Source organism: Stegodyphus dumicola, chromosome 12, assembly GCF_044657685.1.
Source record: "Stegodyphus dumicola isolate Sdum_Otavi_A_Nest chromosome 12, ASM4465768v1".
Lineage (NCBI taxonomy): Eukaryota > Metazoa > Arthropoda > Arachnida > Araneae > Eresidae > Stegodyphus > Stegodyphus dumicola.
This window is the reverse complement of record NC_140779.1, coordinates 50,464,757-50,478,330: the sequence shown is the minus strand read 5'-3', so window position 1 is coordinate 50,478,330 and position 13,574 is coordinate 50,464,757. Positions and strand designations below refer to the sequence as shown.

The window sequence follows — 13,574 nt, the reverse complement described above, 5'->3', positions numbered from 1 at the left end:
GCGATTGAATTGTATGTTATTGATACGTCACTGGAAAAGATTGATGCCAAAACTTTAACCATAACAAGCTACACTGGATTTAGAAGGAATGCGATGAATGTTCATTTTTCCTGAGCATAAGATGCGAAGGGGGGTAAATCGAACGAGAAACCGATTTCTGAAAAACAACATTGCACCAAAAAAGCAGAAAAAAAAAATCTTGGGAAAAATAACTGTTTAGTACTGCTACAAATTGGATCGTATCGGAGAAAAATCCAAATTCTCCAATCCGATTGGTCGCTTTATTTATCTTAGAGCATGGTTTGTGAGTGGTCCCCCAAGTTCCTCTTCCCCCCCTGCATCCATTCGCCTTTCGGCATCTTTTCCGATACTCCCCCACCTTGGCGGGGAAGGCTCGCGGGAATTATAATCTAATAGCTGACGAAAGAGGAGCGTCATTCTTCAAGACTGGGAAGGGCTGCCGTAACAGGAATGCCCGTCATTTCGCCAACTGAAGCGGAAATCTCGCCAAATGGAAAAACCATGGCTGCAGTTAGCTTCTTTTTTCCAGCAATACGTGATGAATTTATAAATCAATTCCATCTGATTGTGAGTATGTGTAAAGGTATAAATATAGTGTAAAATAAAATAAAAAGCGGCAGTTATTCTAAATAGTTTTGTTTATACAATTTTGAAGAAAATAAATATGAATCGAAAAGAACGATTTATTTTTTAAGAGTAAAGATGAATATTTATGCAGTTATTATGCACAGAAAGGGCAACTGATTTACGCAAATTTATATTTCAAAGGCACCTCCATTTTCTTTTCTGTATAATTAATTGCATTTAATTAGTTCCAGATGTTTAATCGACTTCATGCCACCAGCGACAAATCATAAATAACTCAAATAGTTTTTAGAAAGAATATTTTGTATCATGAGAGGCTTCTTAATTTAAGAATTAAATAAGTTTCATGATGCACTTATAAATACTAATTCAGGTATTCCATCACGAATATCAAGAAAAATAGTTTTCTGAGATTATAAAATAATATGCTAAGTTATAATCTTATCTTCCAGTTAAGAACTATGCTATATTTCATAGAAAAGCCGGCGAAATTAAGATATTTGTTTCTTAGAAGAGAAAGGTGATAGTTTATTACTTTGTGTTCTTTTTCTGCTTAAAAAAACTTTAAAAGAAAAGTTTAAAAAGATTAAGTTTTAAAATATAGCAAAGTTTGCGAATATTTGTCTGATTTTCAGTTTATAAGTTAACTAGTAATGGATAGTCAATATAATATTTTAATTTAATTTTTAATTTTAATTTAAGTTTTCAAACTAGACATCTTTAATTTATTCGTTCCATTCTTCGTTATTCTTAAATAACGCTACAGGGCATTTGGTAATACAGTAGCTTTCACTGGCTAACAAATGTTGCCACTCCACGAAGCATAAGATCTCTAATTCGTGAATTTGCTAAGCAAATTGCTAATTTTCAAAGATATTCATTTTTGTACGGCACAATTTCTTAAATTTGCCTTCCAAATTAGAACTATTCATTAATTAAATTAAATATCTAAATGGAATATACATGTTTTTATTAACTATTTTATATCTACTACTATATCTGATTAGCATAGTTTATATTACATTTAATTCGCATGATTTATGAAACATAATTGAATTTTTTATGTGTGCATCATTATTGCAATTACCAAAAGAAATGCTTAAGTAGCCTAGCATTAGCTGTTTGTGTTCCCCCTAATAGCAAATTTTTCAGTTTGCTCAACAACAGCAAAAGGAAGAAGGGGGCACGTTGAATTAAGGACTTTTACAAAAATAAAATCTCAGTTTTAATTATTGATTATGATCCCTCTCAGATTCGACTGATTTTAAGTATCTATAATTCTACTTTCTTTACGCTTTTAATTTTTGCATACATTGTTTTATAGTATTTTAAACTTTGTATATGATTAGAGAAAATTTGGTCATTTGTATTATCATCTGAAGCTCATATGGGCTTCATTTTCTTTGAAACGGATTTATGTAAAACTTGAAAAGTATTATCTAGAGTAGTATATTTTTATGATAAGACTGAACTAGTATATTTTTATAATTTTCTATTGGAATATTTGTATTGTCAATATCATCAAAATTCTCAATATTACTGAATTACTTCATTAGTAAAGCTTTGAAATCCATATTATTCAATTAATATGGATTTCAAATATTCAATTTCAAAAATTCAATATCAGGAGGGAAATAAAGTACTTATTGCCTTTTCTGTACTTCGTTTTGACTATGGCAAAGCATTCAAGGGCTGTCTGCCCAAGGAGACGGATGTTTTCGTGAAGGAATTTCTAAGGGAAATATGCTCGTATACATGTTACACATGAGGAAAATCGTTAAAACAAACATGCAAACAGCCCGTTCGCCGGGACCCGAAAGCCGCACTGAACTACTAGCGTTCAGTAACTTTAATACAGGAGTAGAATATCGCAAGAAACCAAAGCGATTATCTGTGAAATGATTGATCATTCATTATTAATATAAAATATTGAAATCAATTTTATGAGTATGTTGTACATTTAAGCTAGAAGACAACTATATCTGAATATATACATTTTATTCTAATGAATTTATAATTTTGGAAGATATGAAAATCTTTCGACGTCATTGACGTGTTTCGTCAGGGAAGGGAATTTTAAGTCAGATAATTTTAATGCTCTTTTAGCAAACCCATTTTTATAATGGGCATAACAATCGGATACTAATGGGATTTTAAAATTTGTTTGATATTTTTTATCGCCAATTACAGCGATATTACGCCAAATATACCAACCGTTCCGGAAGAACGAATCCCTGCCGGCGCGTCTGTGACAAAGTAGGCACGTATGTATGGGCGAGTGTGTACAGCAGGCAGGCGACACAGCAACGCGTCGTGCTCATGAATATTCCATGAGCGAGGCACGTCAGCTACAGCTGGCAACCTCCCTCCCCCTGTTCCTTTTCCTCCCCACTCCTTTCTTTTCCAGTCGCTTCTTCGCTATCTTCTCTCGTCTTGTCCTGCGAGCGCCCGTCCTCACCCAAATTCGAAGGACGGCACCGATCTTCTTTATTTATCCCCCAAGCGAGGAATTTTTACTTTTTTCACACCCCTTATTCCTTCTGCCTTGTGTTTTCTCCCTCCTCCTCCGCCAGGGGCTCGATTACAAAGAATATTCGTTTATTTGTTGGTTTGGTATTCGATCTTCATAATTTATGCGCGCACTTCGAGAATAACTTAACTGAGTTGTTTCAGTTTATAGATCCCAAGAATTGTTACTTATACATCATTGCCAAAGAAATATTTTATGCTTACCATTAAGGACAAGTTATAAAAATTATTAATAAGATATGTCTATAATTAAATATCGAAGTAAAATCTTGCTGTATATATAATATGAATTAATTCATTTATTCTGCAAATAATTTATTGATTTCAGTAATGGAATTAATATAAATTTTGGAAAATGCTTAGTTCCTTAATTTATTTAATTTTGGGAAAGTGTTTCCTAGGAAATTCTGCCGTTTTATTATATATTTAAGGCGCGTGAAGTATATTTAAAATGTATTGTAACCATCAGAATGGGAAGAAATGGATGAAGTTCTAAATATTTAAACAAATAATTATGTTTACATGTGTAAATTGCAATAAATAATAGTGACAATACCATGTTTAAGAAGAAATTTAAGAAATGTTCTAACAAATTTGCAAATTATAAAAGAATTCCGAAAATAATTTATCAAATTTTTCATACGGAATGCTTATTTACGTGTACTTAATGAACGTCAATAAGCGCGAACTAAGGATTATTATGATAATAAGAAAGGTAAACTTTTTATGCTTATTAGTTATTATAGAAGGAATTTTTTTTATTTGTGGTTTGAGATTGTTTCATAATTTATGCAAGCAGTTTAAGAATAACTTAGCTACGTCAGCTGCAGATCTTCAGAAATGTTATTACAAGATTCAGGTGCATAATAAATTTAATAAATGCAAACTTTAATTTCGAGATCTATTCTGTCATATGATTTGAATATAATAGCTTTGTATATAGAATGTACACACCGGATAGAACACCAGATATCAGATTATCCTTCGTGTGCATATCCTTGTACACAGAATTAGAATGGTGTACTAGATATCTTCTTTAAATGGGTTCTTTAACAAGCCTGAATTCTACACCATTATCCCTTAAGGCAGAAAGGTCAATTTAGGTTACGTTAGGTTATGTATTAAGCAGACACACTCACGAGCTGTCGGATTTTTAAAAAAGATATCTTCGTGGCCAACTCCTTAACGCTAATTGTCTATATTCAAATGGCAATCTTTCAGCCAATTATTTACATCTCTTGTCAGGACCTGTTAATTTTTTACGGAGCTTTGAAAATGTCTGAACCATTATTACAGAGCTGTTTGCATAATAGTGTCGGGCAAACTGATGTGAAGAAATCTTGATCATGTTTTGCTACAAATGGAGGAAAACGTAATAGTTCCTATAACAGAGTACTGCTGGGGCAAAAATAATGCTTAGTTATACCCATTAATTGGAACATTTATCATTTAGAATCATATGAATTAGCTATATAGCCCATTTCTATTTGTTCTTAGGTAATTTAAGATGTCCGTGTTTTAATATACGACGTTATGTTTAAACTCACGTTCAAGTTGGATGTTGCTAAGGTAATATTTCAGTTGCAATAAACTTGATCGTTTATTTTGTAGAGTCGTTAAGGTGATTTTGAAGCAGGAGCCTGTAGGCATGATAATCGATCTTATAAAAACAGTAAATAGTCTCTTAAGACGATAATTATTGTATTCAACCGGTTTAACTGTTTAATTAATTGAAAAACATTCTGAACCTTTCCAGTATCACTATTCATCTGCAAAACCCCAGATTCAAATTTAAAAAACTATTTAGAGAAACATGAGCGGCATTGCTGAATCATTTTTCTAAACTGCTGTATTTTTGGTTGGAAAAAAGTGCTTGAAATTGAATGTTGTACTCATTGGCAATCGTAATGGATGCATGCCAGACAGACTGGCTGCTGCTCTTTTGTTTCAAAGAGAAGTTACTTCTTATTATATAAGATTCTGGCAGAAGCAATTTATTTTTTGCCTCGAATGTACGCATAGGTAAGATTTAAAAAAGCTAGGTCTTCGAATAGCAATCCTAAGTACGTCCTTAAATTATGCAGTGAAACTTATTAACCAACAAGATTCACTGGACACTGAGACTCTGTTGATGGACATATGTTGCATTATGAAATTTTGAACATTTTCACCTATTGGTTCTTGATTCATCTTCTATAGAAAGGGTTCATTTAAATAGAAATTTCTGAAATTTCTTCGATACGGAACGTAAATTTGAACCAATGTATGCAGAAGGAAATTATAAAGATGGTATTTCTGACAACGTAGATACAGGATTTGGCGAAGTTAAATTTAGTTGCAGTTATGTCAATCCATATATTCGCCGAGCCTTTCAGTAGCCGAGTGCATAAAACCGCTGCACACTGGTAGTTTGACACGGTTATTAATCACAGTGAATAGGCTAAAATGAGTACCAAGTTCGCTTGGGGACTAAACACTGGGGGTCCTGCGACAAGCTGACCACTTGTTCAGGGCCTATGCTTACGAACTCAGGGCCCCACGGTCAAGAAAACAGATTTCGGGGCACTGCAGGCATTGGCCCACTAGGACTGTTACGCCACTGAGTTTAGTTTAGTCTACTTTATATTCAGCATAATTTAAGATTTTCTTACAAGCGTTTCGTAATATATTGTAATTAAATGGTTCAGTTTTTGCCACCTTTAAAGCCACGTTATCCTAATTCGAATATGAGAATGGCATTGAAATTGGTGTGCTCTCGTAAGTGGAATTGGGATAGAGTTTTGCTGTAACTGCTGTAACGATCAGGCGAATAGAAATTCGTTCTCTCCACCTCTATGCAAACACAAATGTAGCCAGCTTGCTAATAGGAATAAAAGAGATAAAAGTTATTTATTGTAAGGATTTTTATCAATGGTAGCAAAAATATGTTCAATGGAGGTGATCTCCCTCCTCCCCCCCCAAAAAAAATTCCTCTTTACAACAAAAGCTATGTAATATTAGACTGCTTCGCTTCATTTATAAAATAAATAACAAGTAAATTAAAAAAAAAAAAAAAAAGAACTTATTCTAAAGTAAATTGTATGAGTAAATAAACAAATGAAATATAAAACTTGTTTCATGTTTACGTTCTTTCACGAATCACGATTTGTTGGCAATTTGTATTCTGCCCCTAAAATGTTGGAAGTGTTTTGTAGGTGTTGCCATTCATGCATTCGAAGTAATGTGTATTCAGAAATTCCGGGAACAGAAAATGACACGTTTTGCATCGTTGTTTTCCGGAACTGAGCCCTTTCGCGTCTCTCGCACTCCTAATGAGAATGGTTAGCGCAAAAAGTGCGATTTTCAGGGCACAAATTTACTATTTTTGTTCAAAAGTTGTTTTTTTCTTTTTGAATAGCAACATATGTATGGAAATGTTATTCCATCAGCAGCTAGCTTGCTTATTCAAAATAGTAGTGTACAACATCGCGAATAAAGGGATCGTTTTCAAGAATTCGTAAAACTTATTTGACACACTGCGCGATAAATTTAAAAATATGTTTGAAAATCGAGTTAGAATGCATTAATTCTTTAGAGAAACGCATTAATTCTTTTCATCATAAAATAAGATTAAAACATTACACTTCCAATAATTCTGCAAGTGACATTATCCGTGACGCATAGTGTTTGGATATTATACTCAGAGTGTTAGAAAATTTTACCAACTCAAGGGTATAGATTAAAACGTGCATTCATGAAAGTGGTTATTTGATTTTTTAAGCTTCCTGCACTGTAATTTAAAACTTAAATTTTTGTGATTAATGGGGGCCCATCAGCGGCCGAGCGCTAAAGTCGCTGAACACTGGTAGTTCGGTCCGAGGTTCGAATACCGTGGACGGGATGGCTGCATCGGTGTTTCCGTGGTTTTCCCCATGTGCAACGTGCATACGGGCCAGTTTACCTTAGAAAGTCCTCCACGAAGGCATTCATCCTCTTAAGCAGATAGCCCTCGAGGCTTTGCCGTAGATAAATAACCTAACCTAACCCTTAGAAAGTCCTCCACGAAGGCATCCCTACCCTTAGGCAGATAGCCCTCGAGGCTTTGCCATAATTAAATAACCTAACCTAACCTTTTGTGATTAATGTAAATTCTTTTTTTTTTTTTTTTTTTTTTTTGATTTTATATCTAAAACATTCAGAATACCCATATTTTATCTCAAACATGAAAAAAAGAGAAAATCTACCAGTGGACGAGCGGATAAGACCGCTGAATACTAGTATTTCGATCTGATACAAACTCCTGCAAATGGGTTGGCTACGTAGGCATTTTCCCTTACTTTTCTGATGATATATATAAATGCCAACTAGTTTCCCTTACAATGTTCTAAACATAGACATCTCTTGCTTTACGGAATTATTCCTCGCATATTCTTCGCACATTAATCAACCAACTAAATGAGAGAAAAAAAGAAATACATATTTTTCAATATATAAGTAAAGTAAAGCAAAATTTGTGAATAGGTGAAGTAAGTATTGTAATAAAACTTTCTTTATAAAGTAAAGCAAAAAACCTCAACATTTTTGAGAAACTTTAATTAAACTTGCAAGCATCTTTTTGTCTGTTTATACTTGTACTTTCTGATATACAAATCATTTGTAATCAGCGTTTGTATTTATTTATAAATTTCCCTCACATATTTTACAACTATTGTATAAATTATAAGTGTATCGAAAGTAAATGTATTTTTTAATCTTCATTATATCTAAGGTGGACTGTGGAAAGAAAAAGAAAAAAAAATTTATATCTGCCGTTCTACTGGGCCGATTGAGGAAATTCAACTTGAGTTTTTCATGTCTTAGCGCGACTTAGGATATGTATTAGATTTATATATAGCATTATTCTACTGTAGGTATTCTGACTAAAAATCGGACTTTTACTGAAATGACATGCCATTTTCCCCCCGTATTTACATTCTACGACTCAAATTATGCCAAACTGCGAAGTTTTATAAAAATCGCATGAGTAATCTTTAAGAAAAGAGCTAAAAAAGAGAGAAAATTTTAGCTTTTTAATGTTAATTGAATTTGATATATATTTATTAATATCTCTTTTTTTATTAAACTTTCCTGATTCTTCCTTTCATATTTCCAAATTTAGGTTCATTCTAAATAAAATTCACCCATTTTTTAGAATTTATTTTTTAAATAATTTTATGAATTTTTCAAAAATAAATTTTAATTATAACGTATAAAGTTTTTGCCGCCTTCTCAAAGTATATGTATTTCTAAGCATACCTCTAAAAAATTAGTTTTTTTTTTTTTTCAAAATTTCTTAAGCTATACGTGAATTTGCATTTTAGCGAGTTTTGAAATTTGGCGTATTTATTATAGCGTATAAATTATAGGGTACTGTAATAACGAAAACGTGATGTTAAAATTTTTTTAAAATATGAATGATGACTCCCCCCTCCGCTCGTGCACAAAGAAATAAGGCAAAGGAAAATAGGTGACTATAAATTAAAAAGTTCGCTAAGTGTATTATTCTTGGTGCAATCTGAAAAAATACGACAAGATACATTTTTGAATTTATCCATAAATATATCACCAAAAATTACAAAATTTAATATCTAGGCATAATGTGAGTCGTAGAATCTAAATATGGTTAAAACATTGGTATGTTATTTGAGAAAAAGTCCGATTTTGAGTCAAAATACCTACGTTAGAACAATGCTATATATAAATCTAATATGTATCCTAAGTCGCGCTTTCGATACTTGGAAAACGCAATTTGAATTTCTTCAATTGGTTCAGTAGAACGTGAGATATAGAACTGCACCCCCCTTTTTGCGCAGTGTACTTAAGAAATATAATGAGAATTTTTAAAACTGATAATTGTTAGAATTATATTTCTTTCTTTTCTTATTTAGATCAACCGACGAAACGGGCCCGCACAGCATATACAAATTCCCAACTGGTAGAACTTGAAAAAGAATTTCATTTCAATAATTACGTCTGTAGGCCACGAAGGCTAGCGTTGGCTAAACAACTTAACCTTACTGAACGCCAGGTCAAAATTTGGTTTCAGAACAGACGCATGAGACATAAAAAAGAAGCAAAAGAAGGCAAAGGAGGGGATCTAAACAATCAGACACCTAGTCCACAACTGGTCATAAACTCCTCCTCCCCACATTCAATTTCTCCACCAGTTGTAACCATTGAGCGTAGTTCTTCAGGTTCAAGTTGTGTTCCCGTATTTCAACAGTATGGGTACAGATTTTCAAGCAAAGATCCTCTTTACAAGTCTCCAACCGTTGGAGCAACAGAAACACACATAACTGCTTTACAAAGACTGAGCATTGATGCAAAAAATAAGCATATAGTTAACAGCAGCTGTATGAAAAATAACAACTGTTATTGTTCGAACAATGTTTCTGCATTTAATAGCCAGAATACAAGTGGAGCAATCCAAAACGAGCCTTCAAAATTTTCTATGAATGATCGAACAGTTTGTTCTAGTACTTTCCATCCAAGCGTATTTCCAAACAGTGATTACCAAAATCATTATTCAAACTACGGATATCCTAGAGAATATGGTAACCCGATGTTAAGCGGTGCATTTAGAGGAACTATGAGAAGCCCTGGCAGTAGTTTTGATCTTTATCAAAGAGGTTATAACAACAAAGAAATGACATCCTGTGCTGTAGTTCAAAATCACACTCCAAGTTATGAACGCTTATCGCCAAATGCAGTTGGTGCTTCTTCATTTTCAAGTTTAGAAAAGAATACTAATGATTTACCCAAGCACCAGGATTCTTGCGCAGTTAGACCTAACCAGAGGACCTGCGATCCAGCACTGCAAGCGCCAAGTGGGTTGGTATCGGATGTGCATGTCTCCAGCCGTCTTCACACACCAAGTGTTACAACTTCTTGTTTACTGACTGATTCTGGGTTTTCAGGTTTCAGCAACAGAAGAGCACAGTCATGTAGTGCTGACTGGAATTTCCTGTCTGAAAACTCTCGTTATGAAAATAGCATGCAAAATGTGCATGAAGCTCCAACGCCACCTAGTTTTACTAATTTATGAAACTATATTTGCGAATTAGTGTTTTAAGTATATGACTTCTGTTAAGCAGAAGGTAAGGCATAAGGACTGAGCTAATCCTGAAGTATATTTTTATGGCAATTTCCTCAATTTAGCGAATATTAAGAATTAAGCTTATAAGTGTATGCAGTATTCTATTACTTTAAAATTTTAAATTAATTTAATTGATTTAAAAATTTTAAGATTTATATTTTGCAGTTCAAATTTACGAATTTTAAATGAATTTGGAAATTTTATTATACTTGTCATATACATTACATTAAAATGATATTTTACTAGTCACCAATAAATTTTAAATATTTTTAAAGATACAGAGATATTTTCTTTTAAATTTTCTAAAGTTTTCTGAAAATTTTCTAATACTAAAGAAATTCAGTTACATCTCTTTCACTACTTTCAGGTAAATTTCACTTCTCTGCTAACAGCAAACGAACGAAAAATTTAGTCACAAATATTGCCTTATTATTTAAGATACACTTTTCCTCTTGACTAGATTTGGTCATTTCTCTATGTTTTAGTATACGTCACTGTATTTTGTAATTATATGTAATGTTAAAATGTTAAGAAAATAGATTTTTCTCCGTGCTTTCAATTCAGTTTGAAATGTTATTAGCAAAATAAACTTAATAGTTCATTAAATATTCAATATTTGTTCTAATTTAATATTAAGGAACTGGAAGACATATTACAAGAATTAGATCAGGCTTTTGAGTGAAGAGACAAACCATGAAGAAAATGGGCAGATGGCAGCACTCATTCTATTGTGTTTCATTGGGCTGGCATAATCCAACAAACCCACGAATTTTATCGCGGCAAGAAGAGCAAGACTGCGTCTATTGTAGGCATGAGCCTTGAGTACCGTATAGAGGATCGTACGATTTTGTACAGATCTGTTACAGTTTTGATACTGAGCACCTCACACTATACACATACAAACATCCATACCTTCTTCGAGATTTAAATTCGAGACCAAAGATACAGCAGTCTGAGTACCAAACGTTGTATCAATGAGGGCAAATCGATTCTTATGTTGTAGCTGTTTCTTCCAATTTCCTAAACTCAACGTAAAGCCAATATAAAATTATTTTAACGATTATCGATGCCATAAATCTAATGCAAATACACTACTGACATGATAGTGCAAGGCCTTTCATTTGTTTAATTTTATTTTATCGAGTTCACGGATTAGATTTGTTTCTGTAAGATAAGATCCACGTAGTGGATTTTATTGTGGGCAGCTATTTCAACAAAGGATAATCTTTCTTAATTTGGAGTACCTGAAATCCCCCAAATAAATAAAAAATAATATGAATAAAGATTTTTGAGATCACATCATCTTAAACATTGTGGTGTTCTTGATTTTTAATCTAAGTAAAGCCCCGCAAATCTCACACTTTGCAAATGTGCGAATATGATATAATCATCGCCAGGCAAAGTTTCTTAGCATGCAGTTTTTCTTAAATTTATAATTATTAGTGTTTACCAATATTATAATTTACAAATTTAAGAAATAATATTATTAAATTATTATAAAATTAACAACTGAAAATCAGTTGAAACATTGTATTTAATATGCATCAAAACTGCAGTATAAACATGCTAAAGTTTGAAAAATAATAAGCAATAAACAGAGGAAATGTAAGTTCTCGATATTATTGCAAAGATTTTTCTTTTGGGTGAGAATGAGAATTTACACAACAAAATTGATTAAAGGATATATTCAACATAAATATCATACAGTGCCCGTAAATAATAAACTCAACTAATTGACTTTGAAGGAAAATGTACAAAATTTAATTAACAAATAATGTACGTAAAGAAATGCAGCAAATTGTTAGTTTATTATAGAACAGCAATTTTACATGAGACAAATAGGATTTGTTAATTTATATTCAAATTTACCAACTTACAAAAGCATGCATTAAGAGGTAGCTAAAAAGTCATATTAGTGAATAACCAATACAGTCTACACAAAAGTTGTAGGTAAATTGTTACTTTTCTAAAGCTTTATCTAGTTTAAACCTTTCTATTTAACATAAATATCGAAATTAAAAGTCAGCAAGTACAATATCTCCTCTTCACACCATGTGCAAGATGTGATCTGTTATAAAAGGGAAATCGTCACTTCACAGCAATATCGTTCAGGCTTGTATATAAAAGTCGGTGCTGCCAGAGGCCAGGTATACCCAAGACCTCCTACAAGAGGCACAATTCATGTATCATTCTTTCTCGGTCTCCGTGAGAAACTCTGTAATTGCTCTGGGAAGTACTGTTTAGACAGTAGAACTCCAGAATAACACGGCAGTATTGCAGGTCAGGTAATGTTCCACAAAGATATTGCAGTAATTTATTGCCACTTAAAAAATCGCGCTTGTTGTGACCTTAAATGATGGCTTACCAATCGCGTGTGCTCCGGTTTGGATAAAGCAATTAACATTGTATCAATTGAAAGCATATTACAGTCCACTGCTTGTGGTTCATTCATTTGGATGTGTAAAAGGCTTTACAGACGTATCAGCAAATTTTGAGCAAGACTCTGTAATTGCATACTCATAAATAATTTTATATTAGTCATACAATATATTACAGTGACAATAACTGAAGTTAAAATTTTAAAATTAAGCTGATTTTTTTATATTGGACATTTTTGGTCCATCTTTCAAAATGTTACATGACAGAAAGTTTATACCTTTTATGCAACTAAATGCTTTCAAAGTAAACTGAAATCATCATATTTCAATGATAACACTAAACATGGAAAGTATAATGCACGTTTAATACAGTCTATGATGCTTGTTTATTCTTTATAAACCGCCAAGGAGCGCCATACTTAAAAAAGTTGATAAATAATGCTTGTGTGAATGAACAAAAGTGAGCTTACATATTCATTCACGTAAGTATTTGAAATGTTTAAAATGTTTATTCTTTAAAATGAAAGAAATGTATATTCTATTTTAACCAGGAATGATTTTTGTGACCTTTTAATGAGGTTCTTTTTATGTGATGAAGTTTTGTCCAATAAAGGAGCAATGTTTGTTTTAAAATAAATATTTGGGATGTACAGTTATTAGTCTTATTTTATTTTATTCTTCCCATCATACACTGCTACACGGTTCATTACAAAATGACTCATTTTCCTTTTCAAACGGAATTTGTTTCTTACTTCGAAGTTCACATTTTATTTTTAAAAGCCATTCGATTTTAAAGATGAGCACAGAATTTGAAATTTAGCATTAAATTAAGATTTAATCTTTAATATAATGTGTTCCAAGACAGACTGGCAAATGTCTAAGCCCAGATCAAAATTTAAACTGAAAATTGGTATACGAATCTTAAGTTAGTAAGTGTTTAAAAGATA

General features: G+C 32.4%; 1 protein-coding gene across 2 annotated transcripts in view; it reads left to right on the top strand.

The window, feature by feature from the left end:
* LOC118182782 (uncharacterized) overlaps positions 1-13,277 on the top strand; it is a 154,117-nt gene extending 140,840 nt beyond the window's left edge. For both annotated transcript variants that reach the window (XM_035352170.2, XM_035352171.2), the window contains exon 3: positions 9,042-13,277. In XM_035352170.2, coding sequence (XP_035208061.1) covers positions 9,042-10,198 — 1,157 coding nt within the window. In that variant the 3' untranslated portion in view covers positions 10,199-13,277. The remainder of the gene's footprint in view (positions 1-9,041) is intronic.
* Positions 13,278-13,574: the final 297 nt, after the last annotated feature.